The sequence below is a fragment of the Gossypium hirsutum genome, chromosome D09, assembly GCF_007990345.1.
Source record: "Gossypium hirsutum isolate 1008001.06 chromosome D09, Gossypium_hirsutum_v2.1, whole genome shotgun sequence".
In the NCBI taxonomy this organism is placed as follows: domain Eukaryota; kingdom Viridiplantae; phylum Streptophyta; class Magnoliopsida; order Malvales; family Malvaceae; genus Gossypium; species Gossypium hirsutum.
The window spans coordinates 44,160,250-44,177,103 of record NC_053445.1 but is presented as its reverse complement, the minus strand read 5'-3'; the positions used below and the strand labels follow the sequence as shown (position 1 = coordinate 44,177,103).

The window sequence follows — 16,854 nt, the reverse complement described above, 5'->3', positions numbered from 1 at the left end:
ATAAACATATCAAAACAAACAAGACATGAAAACTACATTTAATACAAGATGAAGTAACAATTTATAAATTACTTTATCCAAGTTCATTAAATATAAACCTATATATTATTTTACTTTTATTATTATGAAATGCTAAAGCTAAATTATCGAGTACAATTTTATAAATGATCTGATCTTTCTATTTGGTTTTTTTGTTCTTTCTCCATCTTCTCTAAATTCTAGGAGTGACTTTATTTTCATTTCCTTGGGCTTCGGGTGATTATCAATCTCCAGCATTAACACATTTTTTTTCTGGTAATCCTTAGATTTTAAAGTGTTTTTGTAAAAAAACTTATTTGGAGTTTCATTTTTTGAAGTCCAAATAATTCAGCAACAGAATCTTAAGTAGCATTATCTATGGAGATCATAGAGAGAATCTGTTGAGATTTTCTTTGTTTATTTTGTTTCTGTTGTTGCTTTGCTGTCTTTTATCCTTATACCCTCTAGAATTCTATAATAATTTTATAAATGAAAAAAAATTTCTTCCTCACTCATCACTGTGTTTGTCATGAAATGGCAGGCCGATGCTGGTCTGTAAAAGGTCTATAAGCTTACTGAGCTATATCTTCTTTTTTTGAAGCATTTTTAGGAATTATAAGTTCAGGGTTTCGGAGGTATTGCTCAATCTTAAACAGGATACTGCAGTCTCTGCCTGTTTTAGCTATACTGATATTTTTTTCTCTCTTACACGGCAGCATAGCTTCAATAAAAAGAGGTTCACAGTAAGGAGGCTTACCTGACCTCAATAAGCAAAATTCAGGCAAGGACTGGCTTTTGATATGAAGACTCTGCTAAAGGACCTGCGAGCGGTTTTTATCTGGTGGGTAAGAGAATCAAGCTGAAATGTTTAGAAAGGATTTTGGAACTGAGCAAAAAGAATGAGCAAAGAAGGTCAAGAACAGTTTCAATTCCAGCGTCCGTTGATTCCTGTGACCCGTTTTAGGCCTATTCTCCCAAAACCACCAGTGATCCATGCTGGGAGACGAGGAAACCAGATATTTGAAGCAAATTGTATAGGTTCGGAAAGATGCTCTTATGGGTTTACTCAGGAACCTCAAGCTGATAGAGTAGTTGCATGTTCCGATTCCAGCATTTGCATAGAAGTAAATGGCGGCATTAATAACTTGAAAGCAGCTTCAGTTGGGAGTAACTGCATTTCGGGTTATAGCAATGAGCAGAGGCAATGTTCGCTGAACCTGGGCGAACCCAGTAATTCTTCATCTGCAGATCTATTAACCCTTGTAAATGCAGCCTCAGCTAAAACTACGACTGCAGCATCTCTGGGGATTGATAGACACCATCTGCGATGTAGCTCAACTGGGCTCTTACCCGTGCATGTAAATTTATCAGCTCAACAACACATATGGGTTGATGGCAATTGCACACCAAGAAAACATCAAAGTAAGCATAAGTTTAACTTTTATTGTTCATTTAATAAAGGCATCTATATTTATATTATAGCACCTACTTGTCAATATGTTGCCGGAGGGAAGCGAGAAAGACAAAAAAAAAAAAGGGTTCAAATTAGTAAGAGACAAATAAGACTTTGAGATAATAGTTGCTCAGAACAATAGAAATCTCTTGCAAGATGAATGCCAATTAAATTGTTAGTATTGAAATATGAGTAATAAAACAGGCTATCAAGCATCCCTGACCATCTTGTTCCCTTCCATTTTTGCACTGCTCTTAATTTATTTCAAATCGCTTTTGATACATTATAGAGAATTATTTTTTTATTTAAAAAAAAAAACCCGAAAAGCACACACCCTGCAACTTGTTGGAAAGTATAGTTTCCTCTTGAGAGAATGTCTCCAATAACCATCTCATCCATTATTAATTGAAAGTTCAAACTTTTTCTAGTTTAAACATATGAATGTTGTATAACTTACATAGTGTTTACAGATGTCATTCATTCCCAGAATCCATATGATCTGAACCTACCTGCTAAGACAATGGATGAACTCTCTGACTTTGCTCCCATCACACCATACAAGTCCAAAAGAGCAGAAAGGAAAGATGTTTCAGAAATAGATTTACACATAGAGAACAGGACAAGCGAGAAAAGAGATGAGCAAGCAAATGAATCGGCTGCTGCTAATGTTGATGTGAATGGACTTCAATGTAGTAAAGAACTCCAAAAGCTTGTTATAGAGTCATCCCTGGCTGCTACACCAAGCAAGGAAAATCAGAATCCTGATGATGGAGGTAGCCATCTCATTGACCTAAACAGAACACAGCAGCAGAAACAAAGGAGGAAAAAGCACAGACCCAAGGTAATTGGCGAGGGCAAACCAAGGACCAGAAAGTCAGTCACTCTGAAGCCCAGTTATTCCCAAGAAAACCCAACAGGTAAGAGGAATTATGTACGAAAGAATAATCCAAGTCAAGACACATCAACCCCTCCAGGAGAAGCAAATGCAGAGAATTCAACTCGTAAGAGGAAGTGTGTGCAAACAAAGGGTCTGAACAAAGACTCAACGATTCCCATACAAGAAAGAGAAAATGCTCCAGAAACACTAGAGCAGAATAAGAAATCATGCATAAGGGCTTTAGATTTTGATGAGGAAGGACAAGACATAGGTGAAAGCTCTGCATTCGAGCCCACCTGCAACTTGAATTCAAGGACAGCAAGCTTTTGGAAAGGAGATCAATCAAAGTACACAATGCAGCTTTGTGGTGAACCTGATGTGGCAGCTGAAAACAGAGAAACAGGCAATGCCTATGAGCTGAACCAATCTCTAAAGCAAAAGCCGAAATTTTTTTTCTCTTTGCCTGAAGATCAAGCACCAGGCACACCATTCCCAGCTAAGAAGAATCCCCCGCGTAAAAGATCAAACACCTGGCACACTGTTCAAGATGGATTGGAAAAAAATGGAAAAAAAGTGTGGCAATCCAGTGCTCGATTGCCAGCAAGAAGCCCAAATGACTCTAACTGCTGCACCAGCTTAGTACTGGAGGGAAGACAAGCAAGTGAACTGAAGATAAACAATTCTACGGCTTCTCAACAAGCAGATATCAGTACTCTAAATTCAGAGGGGAGTCACTACAATAATTTATGCAGATACCTGAAGATTCCAGAGATGCAATTTGCAAATTTTAGCAGAAGAAAAAGAACTGTGAAGAGACAAAATTCTGCCATATCTAGTGCCTCAGCATCCATCACTTCTGTAAAAAGTCTTATGCCGGCTGAAGCATGTCTGGTAGATAACACTGAAGCAAATCCCCATCGATTTAGTTCTAGTGGAGTTCCAGCAAACCTTGAAGAAGCAAGTAGTTTTTCTCTGAATAAAATGCAAACCTTTAATTGCATTATGGCCTCATTTCCAACAGAGAGTCCAAAGAAAAAGAGAACCAGAGGAATCACACGGGTAAGAGACTTGGCTTCACTTAGTGGTATTGCAAAATGTAAAAGGCACGCAGAATGCTATGGCAGCCAATCGCCAGTTGGTTATGACGTGGGGAAAGTTGGGAACTCAGACCAACCTCATATAAGCATAGAAACCCTCATCGCAGAGATACAAGCTAAATTCACAAAAAAGAAGCGAACAAGGAAGAGATACTGCCCTGTAAATTCAGCATGCTCCAGTAGAAGTGAAGTACAAATGCACAATAAGCGTGTCTTATCTAATCAAAACGAATTTTCTGCCAAAGCATTAGGTATTTCAAAAAAGTGCAACTTAAAGCACCTTAAATCTTTTTTTCTTCTATCTCTCTTTAAAGAAAGCATCTTTAAATCTATGAGTAATCTTCTGCTAAACAATTGCTCTTCACCATATAATCAAACTTGATGCAGGTGCCACTCCAGAAGAAATATGGAAACAAATGTTTTCTTCTGATGCACTTGATAAACAATCCAACCATTCAGACATCAACAGGGAAGGTATTCCTATTACACATAAAGAGCAGAAGGCAATCATCCCCTACAATATGAGATACAAAAAGCAGAATGCAATCGTCCCTTACAATCTGAGATACAAGGAGCAGAATGCAGTTGTCCCCTACAATATGAGATACAAAGAGCAGAATGCACTTGTTCTCTATACAGATGGAACCATTGTACAATTTGGTCCTACCAAAAAACAACTCCCAAGGCCTAGGGTGGAGCTGGATGAAGAAACAAATAGAGTATGGAAGCTTCTCTTAGAAAATATCAATAGTGAAGGTATTGATGGAACTGATGAAGAGAAGGTAAAATGGTGGGAAGAAGAAAGGACAGTATTTCAAGGACGTGCAGACTCATTTATTGCACGCATGCACCTTGTACAAGGTAACATAGTTTTTAAAACTTAAATAGCACTTTAGATGATTTTTTTTCTGAACATTTGCTCAAAAATCTTCAACTACATTATATTATTTTATGATAGAATGGCATTATCATGATGTAAAATGAGGTTTCAGTTAATACTATTGCATTAAAAGTCACTATTTAGACCATCCATCCCACCTATGAATGCTTATGCTAATGGAGGCAGATTCTATCTTATCCAGAAAGGTGATCAGAAAAAAGTGAATCTAGAGGGAAGAAAGAAACTTCACTGTAAAAGCAAAAATTGTATAAAAATTTCTCTATAAAAGTGAAGTGAAATGAAATCTACCATGACATGTAACTCAATGGGTTAAGGTAACTTGTTACATGTTCATATATCAGAATATAGAAGGCATTCTCCCTCCACCCCCCCCCCTCTCTCTCTCTGAAGTACCCTATTTCCTTCATAAGAGTATAATATCATTTCTGCAGGAGACAGACGCTTCTCTCCATGGAAAGGATCAGTTGTGGACTCGGTGATTGGAGTCTACCTTACTCAGAATGTCTCTGACCATCTTTCCAGGTAAGGGAGAAGCCAAATGTCCTAAGAACATTGGATAGGAAATGTTTTAATTTCTTTTCCACTTTTGGCAGTTCTGCATTCATGACTCTTGCTGCACATTTTCCTCTCAAAAAGTCATACTATCAAGAGGGGACAAGCTTAGTTAATGGAGCAGAGTTCTATGTCTTGGAGCCAGAAGACACTTTAAAGTGGGACGCAAAGATGTCAATTCAACCAGTTATTGACCAAAGTTCAACTGTCAATGGGTATGGGCACTCTGAAGAAAAAGAGGTTCTCAACAGCAAAGAGTCCTTTGGAAGTAGAACTACTATTGTATGCTCAATAAATGAATCAAAATGCATGGAAACTATTGGAAGAGGAACAGATTGTTTCAAAGGAGAAGACGAGACAAATGATGTCCTCTCATCTCAAAATTCTATAGTTTCATCTGAAAATGCTGCGAATTTTTCCTTGGTTCAAACTGCTGAAACATTTTCATGCTCAGAGAGCAACTCAGAAGGGGCTGATCAGACTAAAGGGCCTACTTTTGACATCTTGGATGGGTCTACTTCTTTTGTAGAGCTTTTAGAGATGGCTGGATCCGCCAGGCTACATGAAATTTACTGTCCTCAAAATAAGTCTATTGGTGACAAGGACAAAAGAAGTAAATTCCAGAATGACCAGAGAGAAAATTGCCATAATGCAGAATGTCCTAAGAGCTTCACTAGGGAAGACATTACCCCATCACCTAATTATCATCCACATCTGGCTCCAAACTCAGAAGAAAGTGAAATTGAACACCTTGATATTTTCAAAGAAGAAACAAAATTCTCTGAGGCTTCTAAGACAAAAGATGAAAACATGAAAAAGGGAGAAAGTCCCTTAACCGAAGAATCTGCATATCACACAGAAAATAAAAATGATTCCACTATATGCGTGCAGGTAGCCCCACAATCATCTAATGAAAGTAACCAACCGAGCCACATCACTCAACATGCAGAGACAATAGTTTACCACTGTCAAATGAGGCTGCTACAAAACCCCAGAAACCTTGTTGAATTACCAGCCAGTCCGCAAAATGAAGAAATGTTGAGGCTAAAACCGTCAAAACATTCTGAAGGCATCCTTGATATTACAGAAAGTTCTGCATTTGATAGTAAAAAAAGCCCACAACAGAAAATGCAAGAGTCAAGCTTGTATATAAACAACTCTTCATCTAATAAGGAGCTCAATCAGATCAATTCCAGAAGTTTAAAATCAAAAGGCAGAAACGCCAAGAAAGAGAAAAATGACGACTTCGACTGGGATAGCTTAAGAAAACAGGCAGAAGCTGATGGAAGGAAAAGAGAAAGAACAATGAAGACAAGGGACTCACTAGACTGGGACGCAGTGAGATGTACAGATGTTAATGAGATTGCTGAGACAATTAAGGATAGAGGGATGAATAACATGCTTGCTGAGCGAATTAAGGTAAAGTATAACATTGTAGGGTACAGTTTACCAGATGTTTTAGTATGCTTACTGCCTATTGCTGATTGTGAATGAATTCCACTTAGGATTTCCTCAATCGGCTGGTTAGAGATCATGGAAGCATTGACCTGGAGTGGTTGAGAGATGTTCCGCCAGACAAAGCAAAGTAAGCGTAAGGAGTCTAAAGTGTAGACTTAAAATGCAATAAAAAGATAATTTTTGCATCTAATATGTTAGTAGCATATCTAAGTCAAAGAAAATTTCTTATACACCCTTTTTATATTCCTTTAACAAATGGAGAGCTGCTTAAACATTATTACTTGTAGAGAGTACCTGCTAAGTTTTAGAGGACTGGGGCTTAAAAGTGTGGAGTGTGTGCGGCTTCTGACGCTTCACCATCTTGCTTTTCCAGTAAGTTAATGTAAATAGTCATGCCAAGAAAGGCAGAATTCAAGTTTCATATTTGCCTGGCAGGTTGACACAAATGTTGGACGTATAGCTGTAAGATTGGGATGGGTCCCCCTTCAGCCACTACCAGAGTCCCTTCAATTGCATCTCCTAGAGCTGTGAGTATTATGAAACAGACACAGATACAAACTGTATATTTAACAAGAAAGGTGCTGAATCTATTCTGCCTACTTAGGTACCCTGTCCTGGAATCCATCCAAAAATATCTATGGCCTCGATTATGCAAGCTTGATCAAAGAACATTGTAAAGAACCACTTCTTGATACTTGACAAGCAGATGCATTTATTGGCAAAACAAATTTCTTATAGAACTTCTTGTTTGCTAATTCATTGAACTATTTACTGAACAGGTATGAGCTACATTATCAGATGATCACGTTTGGAAAGGTGTGCTGTGTGTATGTTGAAAGTGAAGAAACTTACTTCCATTGCCGACCAACAAACAAGCTGACACTGACAGGAAAATTTCCCTGTGATATATGCAGGTTTTCTGTACAAAAAGCAAACCAAACTGTAATGCATGCCCAATGAGGGGAGAATGCAGACATTTTGCCAGTGCATTTGCAAGGTTTGCTTACATATATTTCAAATTTTAACTTGTCAAATGCATCTCCTGTGCAATAAGATCAATATATGCCGAGTCCGCAACCATCTAGAACAGTTTCATACCCATCCTAAAGTTCTTATGAAACATGGAGCCTTAGAAAGCCAAACAACCAACTGCATCTACAAATAAATCAAGCTATTAAGTCACCACACAGAGACAAGAATTTGACAACAACAAGAGATTTTATTTTTACACAAGCAGCATTTCCATCAATAGGGCAGTGTCAAACTATTTGTTTTTATTATGCATGTTCTGCCAATAAGAAAACATAGAATAGCTGTAAGACAATAAGATAATAGAGAATACAAGTCATCATATAGAGAAATCACAACTCATTTCACAAAAGAAATTGACTTACTCATAAACCATACTAATGCAGTGCAAGGCTTGCCCTGCCAGGGCCAGAGGAGAAAAGCATTGTCAGTGCAACTGAGAACAGAAAACCTGGTCATAACCATGCTGTCATTATTGATCAAAAGGCCCTGCCCCTACCCCAGCCAATTGAACAATCAGATAGGAACTGTCAGCCTGAAGAAAACCAGCAATTACGAGCAAAGTCCTGGGTCAATAACTGTAGTCATAACCATGCTGTCATCATTGATCAACAGGCCCTGCCCTTACTCCAGCCAATTGAACAATCAGATAGGAACTGTCAGTCTGAAGCAAACCGGCAATTACAAGCAAAATCCAGGGTCAATAACTGTGACCCTATAATTGAAGAGCCAGCGAGCCCAGAACCCGAGTGCACACAAGTAGCAGAGAATGACATTGAGGACATGTTCTATGAGGATCCTGATGAAATTCCTACGATCAAACTTGACATGGAAGAGTTCACTCAGAATTTGCATAATTATATGCAAAATAATACAGAACTTCAAGAAGGAGATATGTCAAAGGCTTTAGTTGCTTTAACAGCTGAAGCTGCATCTATACGCACTCCCAAACTCAAGAATTTCAGTCGGCTAAGAACAGAGCACCAAGTGTAAGTAGGCACTTTCCATCTCTGAACTCTTGAAAATAGAGAAATCACGAGTTAAGTGTTTAATGGAAGAGTGTTAAAAGAGTGTTAGTTCTATATCAACAGAAAATCAAGCTTAAATTATAACTTAAAGATTTTAAGTTTTAGTGCTTGTAAAAGAAACTGAAATGTTTAAAACTATAAAATGGCTATCCTACCCTTCTTATAGGAACCAGTCCATGATTTTATGGCGAAGTATACTAAAGAATTATAATCGACCTTTAAAAATAGAAATTTTCTGCCAGAAATGGCACAAATCCACTGTAAATGGTATGAGAAATCTTTTCATTGGAGACTAATTGTCTAATTTTCACTCCACTACTTGAACCCGTGCTACAGCTACGAACTTCCAGATTCCCACCCTCTTCTAAAAGAGGTTAGTTTTTCTAGCTTAATGCAAACAGAATATTTTTCATATTTGTATAGCTTGATTTTTCTTATGTTAGTTGCTTATGGTAAACTTACAGTTGGATAAACGAGAAGCTGATGACCCATGCAAGTACCTTCTTGCCATATGGACACCAGGTATGGATAAATATTTACTGACATGGTATAAAAAATCTCTTTAGACCTCAAGACAACATAATATTTTGCAATTTTTGGTAATATATCCAAGAAGGGTATAAAAGTTTTAGTGGAATCCTGATCAATTTCCCTAAATGCATGAATGCTTACACAAGGCGAAACGCCAAACTCCATTCAACATCCTCAAAGTAGGTGCAATTTACAAGAGCATGCCAAATTGTGTAATGAGAAGACATGTTTTTCTTGCAACAATATTCGGGAAGCAGAATCCCAGATAGTCAGGGGAACACTTCTAGTAAGATAAATATATTTGATAAATAATATGAAGAAATATACTATTGTATGCAAGAATTGTACTTCAGATATCATATGCTAACCTATATAATAAAACATCATAAACAGATACCATGTCGTACGGCAATGAAAGGGAGCTTTCCCCTAAATGGCACATACTTCCAAGTTAATGAAGTAAGTTCAGCATGTAGATTCAACCAATTCCTTCACATTTTACGATCATTTTGATCTTTATCAGGCAATTAATGGAGAAATACTATTGCAATGCAGGTTTTTGCCGACCATGATTCAAGTCTAAACCCGATTGATGTTCCAAGGGAATGGCTATGGAACTTGCCAAGGAGAATGGTCTACTTTGGGACCTCCATACCTTCAATATTTAAAGGTTAGAATATTTCAATAGAAGCTATTGTTGATAATAAAGCAAGATCAAACATTGATTTTGTTTATGGTTCTTATCGACTAGGGTTAACAACAGTAGAAATTCAACATTGCTTTTGGAGAGGTGAGAATCATCATTTTAACTTTCTATCATAACGTTTGCTTTGATTCGAAAAGTTACCTAAAGTATCCATGTTCTTACTTTTAGTCTTCAGGTCACATAATGGCACAAGAACTTTTTAATTAATTTATAATATTTTATCATTTTAGATTTATTTTTAAGTATTAGATGTATCATAGACAGCTAGGGTTACTAGTCCTCTTTAAGATTTAAATGCAATGCTACGATACCAATTGAGCCTTAGTTTAGTTGGCACCATTATTATTGCAACAATCAAGAGCTTGTGAGTTCAAGCACATTCTTCATCCAACTTAAGGGTCGGGGGAGGGTCATGGGTAGAAGTTGGAATTGTATAAAAGAAATCTAGGGCTACGAATAAATTTCATTTGCAAGAAAGCCTAATAACTTTTCTTGCAAGTCTAGTATAATAAATAAGTTGTAAGCTTTAAACAAAGATCAGTATTATTAATCTTATTTTTTCTTTGAATTAGTAGAGAGAAACTAGAGGTTTTCTATAACCTTACATTTCTAGAGTTTCAACTTCTTTCTACTCATTCTGCAACCTAATCTATCGATGTACTACTGTTTCCCCTAGACCACATCATTTTGACATCAAAGCCTAATTAGATCCTAGGGTTTAAAGTAAGATTTGTTTTTAAACCTTGGTTGGATGTGTTAGAGCTCAAGGAAGAGGAAAGCAATGTCATTTAACAAAATTGGCTACAAAACATGCTATTGAAAAATTGTAGTGTGCAATTTACACTTGCCTGCGATAGGAACAAGTGGAAACCTAGATGGAGATTCAAGATGGTACCGACAACCAAATTAACAGATCATAAGATAGTCTCGAGGATATGTCTGATTTTGGTGAAGAAAACCCCTTTCATGACCCACAAACCCTAAGATACAAGATGGATCGGAGGAGCAATTGTTGCATACCCTTAAATTACATAGGGATAGAATTAGTATTGAAGTTGTTAACTTTCATGACAAGATGCATATGAAAGAACAAGAGTATGACTTGTTAGATCCTATTTAAGATGAGTATCCTGAAAGAAGTGAAAAAGTTTATGAATATCCAATTGAGGGAAAGGCCTTTGTTGTTCACAGAATGATAACCACAACCTCAAAAGAAAGGGTTGATTGGAGACGCATCATAGATCTTTTCGCATCTCAAGGGATAACATTGAGTGATGATTTTGGAGTAAAATGATTTTATTTAGTTTCTACAATCAAAACAAATTCTACCTAAGAGAAAGAGTTGAACTCAAGAAAAAGCACGAAAACTTGAAGGCAAGTAATAGTGTAAAGGTAAACCAGACTTTTGAAGGAAAACTATCTGCTTCAAAAAATCGAATTTTAGTTTTTAGAGGAAGTAGTGCTTTTTAAGATTAAGTGCTGACTTAGATGGGAAAAGATTAAAATGGGCTTGAAAAACGTGAAACAAAATCAATGTCAATTTTTTTAACCCAGCACACTATGACTCCTCCCCTAGTGCCACAATGTGCTACTCTTTTTTCTTTGATTCAATCACTTTTTCACATTCACAATACTTTAATTAAACGCCATCTAATCTTCATAAGGCCCCATAAGTACTTACAAAAATAAAAAGTAACTAAAACTAATAAAAATACCATCAAAGACATTAAAAATAAAATTTATACAACTTATGTAATAAAAATTCAAAACTAACCAAATTGCATGAATTAGTACAAAACCACTTAAGAATCAAGTTAAATGCAAGCTAAATGAGGCATAAATATTAGGCATAATGACTTATTTGGTCCTTCAACTTTACAAAAAAAAATTTATTTTAGCCTCTATTTAATTTTTCATCTCTTTTAGCCTTTGAATTTGCGTTTGTTTATCAAATCACAACAAAATGGATGGAAAACATAAAGTTTGTTAACTTTGCTGACATGATATCCACGTGGAAGTCCACATGTATGCCACATCAACAATTAATTAATTTTTTAAAATTTGAAAAATATTAAAATTTATTTATAATTTTTAATACTTTTTTTTATTTTTAAATAATTTTTATACTTTTTTAAATTTTTTATATTTAAAAAATAATTAATTGCTAACATGACAATCTACGTGCATGCCATGTCAGTAAAGTTAACAAATATTAATTTTTTCACTCCATTTAGGGTGATTTGGAAAATAAGATAAATTTAAAGATTAAAAGAAGTGAAAAATTAAATAGATATCTAAAATGACTATTTTTGTAAAGTTAGAGGACCAAATAAGTCATTATGCCTAAATATTATCATAATGAGCTCTCATTACTTAGCAATTACATCATAATTTTCCACATATTAAGTTTTGGACTAGAAGCATATAGCCAATGTTGATTTCTTGAAAAATACTTTTCATTTATGAATTTCTTTCTCTGTAATCTTCCACATAATCATAGATGAAAAGTTTCTAAAAATTGTTGCGAAAAATCGAGTTCTAATTGTTTTTAGAGAAAGTAATTGCTAATGGATAAAATTCATGAAGAGGTACAAATGAGGACTTTCTGTTAAGAATTTTGCATATTGTTTTCCTTGGCGTCTAGACAACAATTATTTGTTTAAAGCTCTTGGTCTAGTTCGTTTGTACCTCAAGACAACATAATCATAGATGAAGAGCTTCTCAAAATTGTTGCGAAAAATCGAGTTCTAATTGCTCTTAGAGAAAGTAGTTGCTAATGGATAAAATTCATGAAGAGGTATGAATGAGGACTTCTTGTTAAGAATTTCGCATGATTGTTTTTCTTGGCGTCCAGACAACAATTACTAGTTTAAAGCTCTTGGTCTAGTTTGTTTGTACCCCGAGACAACATTTATATGGTTAGAGTATATGCGTAAGCAAGATGTAAAATCAAGAATTAAAAGGTTGGAATCTTGTCTCAATTCCTCGGAAACAAAATTGGTTCACAAAAAGGAGACTAAAATCATGCTAGCAACGATAAAGGCTTCTAAAGAAATCAAACAGTGGAAGGAATAGAAATCCAAGTCAATTGTGAGAAGGAAAGTGAAGCAAATTCATGCAACTACAACATCCATACTCAAACTAAATTGCCAAATAAATTCAAAAGAGATTCTTATAATCAACTGGATGAATGAAAGGGGAAATTACTGAAAAAGTGTAACTTAAAGCAGATCCAGCTTCCTCTCATTGAAGACCCAATGGAATCGAAACTGAGTTTGATTTTAGTTAGTTAAGTTGATCTATTTTGCAAAATAAAAGGCCTTTTAACTGAAAGAAGCTCAAGATCGAGTTCAAATGAAAATTTGATGCTCCAGTGTCAAAAGTTGAAAGAATCACTCCTAATTTGAAAGCTCTTGATCAATACAAGACTATTCAAGAAAAGGAATGATATGTAACTAAAGAAATTAAATTACCAAAAAAAGAGGAGTTTGGTGTCATTGGATGGCAAATTGTTCCTTTTGAACATTCTGCAATACAAGCTTACCTATTAAGCACAGATGTTGGGTCAACTCATTGTTCTTTGGCCACATAAACTACCAAAATAGGATTAAGTGAACAAAGAAAAAGAAAAAAAAAAGAAGTTTCGAAGTTATTTGGCGATGTTCCAAAAGCTTGGGGTCATCTGCTCAATATTTTTGCTAGAACATTCCCAGAAAATTATGAACCTCCACTAGATCATGCAAATACTTATTGGACAATGCTTTCCAAGTAGATCAGCTTTAAAATTCTATGTTAGAATAATTAGTGGCTACTATTTGGCAACGAGGCAACTTGAATTTTTCAAAAAGAGATAGGCAGTTGCTTTGGTAATTCTACATCATGTTGTAATAAGTACTAATGGGTAAAGGTGGCAATCGGGCAAGTTAAGTCGTGTCATTTTGGGTTTGGATCTTTTTAAGTTAATTTGAGTTTTTTCAAGTTTAGATTTTTCTAGTTCAAATTTTTAAGTTCAATTCAAGTTTTTCGCATTAATGTTTACTTAGATGTAATTATACCTTTTCACTTTGAAATTTTAATTATATCTTAATAACTTAAATATTTCCATCTTAATATAAATTCTTAATTATTACTTTTAATTATATTTTTATTAAAATCAATATTTGTTATTTATTCACATCAAAATATTATAACTTTGATATGATATAATACTACATAATAAAAGAAAATAATCATTTAAAAACATACGGCACTCTTTATATACTTTCTTGTTTTAATATTTGATAACATATATTATATGTTTTAAATATAAAACTCTAGAATCAACTTTAGACTTTGGTACTATTTACGATAAACAAAAAATTGACGAATTTAATTTTATGAAATTAGCAATAATTTACTAGTAACGCTTGGCATTATATTTTCTTATTAAATTAATTACAATTGACGATAAATATTTAATACGTATTAAATATATACTTGAAAAATTTTAACTATTAATTTATTAAGTTATTTTACTTGAGATGAAATTAAAGGCCATGGATAGCTCATGAAATCAATAGTTGGGATTAGAGATGTTTGATAAAACATAAGACTTGTCCATGTGCATACATTTTAAGTTATTACAATTCCCAAAGAAAATTTTTCACTAATTCTAACAAATCAAGCCCCATTGCCCAAGGATTTATCGACAATTGAATCACTCACTGCCTACTAAAATCTAGATACACAGACTATCATGCAAACCACAAGTAAGTCGTAGTCAATACCCCAGCCAAAGCAATTGTTGTAGTTAAGTTTCATTATCTATTATCCAAATAAAAATCTCTAAAGAACAAAAGGGACTAAACAAATCATGGGAGTATTGAACTAGTTCAAATAAGAACATTGTAGCCTTTATCATCCTCAAATAAGAAATTAGCCCCAAAATCCGAGTGAAGAATTCACATTAAACCAATCAACCTTGTTAATATTGCATCAACCACAAGCTACACCTTTCAAGAAAATTGTAGCCTTCATCCTTTACAATGAAGAAATTAAGCCCTATAAATATTTTATACTTCCCATAATTTTCCAACTCATAACTTAGCTTTACATTTAACAATGTGAAGTAGTTAACCTAAAATCTTTTGTGCTATCGATAATGACCTGACTTGCTCTTACACTTTTACCTTGAAATAATGCTTGGAGCCTATTAAACATTGTGTAACCTTCATCATCTTCAAATAAGAAATTAAGCGCTTTACATAATTGATGTTTCACGCGATCAACCAACTCGTAGCTTAATAATGACATCCTCTAATCTATCAACTCATAACTTAGCTTAACAATTAACAATATATGGTAGTTCACCGAAAATCATTATGCTGTCATGAATGTCGTAAATGGCTCATCCACTTCTACCTATCTTGAAATAATTCTTGGAGTCTTAATCTTCATTTTAACGCTTCCATTCCAATTTCTGGACTCAAATTAAGATCAAATTGGTAATCAGACCAATCAACCTTGTTAATTTTGCTTCAACCATGAGCTACACCTTTCATGAATATAGTAACCTTTGTACTCCTCAAAGAAGAAACTAAGCCCTTTACATTGTTGATATTTTAACTCATAGCTTAACAGTTAACAATGGCATCTCTGATATGCCAACTCACAACTTAGCTTAATAGTTAACAATGGAAAGTAGTTAACCTTAAATCATTTACGCTCTTGGCTCGTCCACTTCTATCTTGAAATAACACTTGGAGCCCAAAAGCTATTCCTTTCGAGAACAATTTAGCCCTTAATCTTATCCTCAAATAAGAATTAAGCCCTTAACATATTTTATATTTCCCACTATCTACCAACTCATAGTTTAACATTTAACAAGGACATCACTAATCTACCGACTCATAACTAAGCTAAACAATTAAAAATGGAAAGCAGTTAATCTAAAATCCTTTATGCTATCACGAATGCCCAGATTGGCTCATCCACTTCTATCTTGAAATAATTCTTGGAGTCCTAATCATTCCTTGAAGGCTTCCTCTGAATGCTTGGTGACAATGACTCCCACTGCCCCTCCAAATGTAACTAGGTACTGAAAAACTATAGCATTAGCACGCTGTCAGCATAAATTCAAAATGCTTTTACTAACCCAAACTACAAGCATTACCAATACAATCTCAAACACAAACCTCAGCAGTAGAACACTTTCCCTTTACTGCACATTTTATTCTGAATTTTGTACCACCAGGCACGAAAATAGGTTATTGTCAAAACTCTTTCATTTTTGGTAGTTGTACCTAGTCATTCCAATACCTAAATAATGTGCGGATGTATAGTCATTTCAAGAATTTTCTTACCGTTTGACAACAAATTGCAGGATTTGTTTGTGTGAGGGGATTTGACCAGAAATCACGAGCACCCCGTCCTCTAATGGCCAGACTGCATTTCCCAGCCAGCAAGTTGACCAGAGGAAAAGGTAAGGGTGCAGCAGAATATGAGTAAATGATGGAACTTTCATAAGGGCCCAAACAACTAAAAGTTGACAAAATAACAATGTACGACAAACGAGAGTGGAATTGCATTTTGCAATACTGATTTGGTTTGTAGGAAAATGTGAAAATCTTTGTGTAACCCATAATCACAAAGCCATGTAGTGCTAATACTGTTTAAGAAGGTTCCAATTACTTAGTTTCATGCTCAAACTTTGAGCAATTCTTCAGAGATCAGCTTCAACAAACGCTGCCTAATGCTAATTGACCAAACTTTTCCTACAATGAAAATAATATATGGCCAAGGCCATCGTCAAGCCTCTAAATGTGCACACGGACATAAATGCTTTTATCCCTTAGCAATTGATAAACGATTAAAGGAAAAACGAGTGAAGCTTACGGGAATGTTCACAATGAAAAGGTGGTCCAGTATGTGATCTGGGAAAGACAGGGATGAAGTATAAACTAAGAAAAAAATATGAGAACTTGTTAATATGGGAATGTCACCAAGAAATGACAGTTGAGACGGATTGGTAAACAACTAAGGAATCTAGGAAGCTGCGTATCAGAATTTAGGGTTTTAAGTTTAGCTCAATTAGTTCATATTATTATCTTTATTAAAATAATATCAGCGTACAATATTCAAAAATTCGACTCAATTAGTCTAACTGTTTTTGATAAAGTAACATCTAGTTCATACAACTATTTTTAATAAAGTAGGATCTATCAGG

The 16,854-nt window shown here is 35.0% G+C and overlaps 1 protein-coding gene and 1 long non-coding RNA gene across 4 annotated transcripts; one reads left to right on the top strand and one right to left on the bottom strand.

Annotated features, from left to right (window-relative positions):
* Positions 1–32: 32 nt before the first annotated feature.
* Positions 33–16,353, top strand: LOC107908717 (DNA glycosylase/AP lyase ROS1). Of its 3 annotated transcripts, XM_016835975.2 has the most exons (21): positions 33–294; positions 560–653; positions 735–1,440; positions 1,942–3,696; positions 3,833–4,306; positions 4,778–4,868; positions 4,940–6,317; positions 6,404–6,483; positions 6,644–6,728; positions 6,792–6,883; positions 6,961–7,029; positions 7,136–7,172; positions 7,271–7,353; positions 7,772–8,374; positions 8,750–8,786; positions 8,878–8,935; positions 9,091–9,230; positions 9,338–9,403; positions 9,500–9,614; positions 9,696–9,734; positions 16,012–16,353. In XM_016835975.2, exons 3-21 carry the CDS (start codon positions 918–920, stop codon positions 16,134–16,136), a joined length of 5,850 nt encoding a protein of 1,949 aa, XP_016691464.2. In that variant the 5' UTR covers positions 33–294; positions 560–653; positions 735–917; the 3' UTR covers positions 16,137–16,353. The 3 variants fall into 3 exon arrangements, 2 of the variants coding, with proteins under 2 accessions (XP_016691464.2, XP_016691465.2); XM_016835976.2 differs by lacking the exon at positions 560–653; XR_001687099.2 differs by lacking the exons at positions 8,750–8,786; positions 9,696–9,734; positions 16,012–16,353.
* Positions 7,038–7,888, bottom strand: LOC121220924 (uncharacterized). Its single transcript, XR_005918197.1, has 3 exons — positions 7,751–7,888; positions 7,364–7,511; positions 7,038–7,275 (listed from the first exon to the last, which is right to left on the bottom strand). It is a non-coding gene; the product is annotated as an uncharacterized lncRNA (long non-coding RNA).
* Positions 16,354–16,854: the final 501 nt, after the last annotated feature.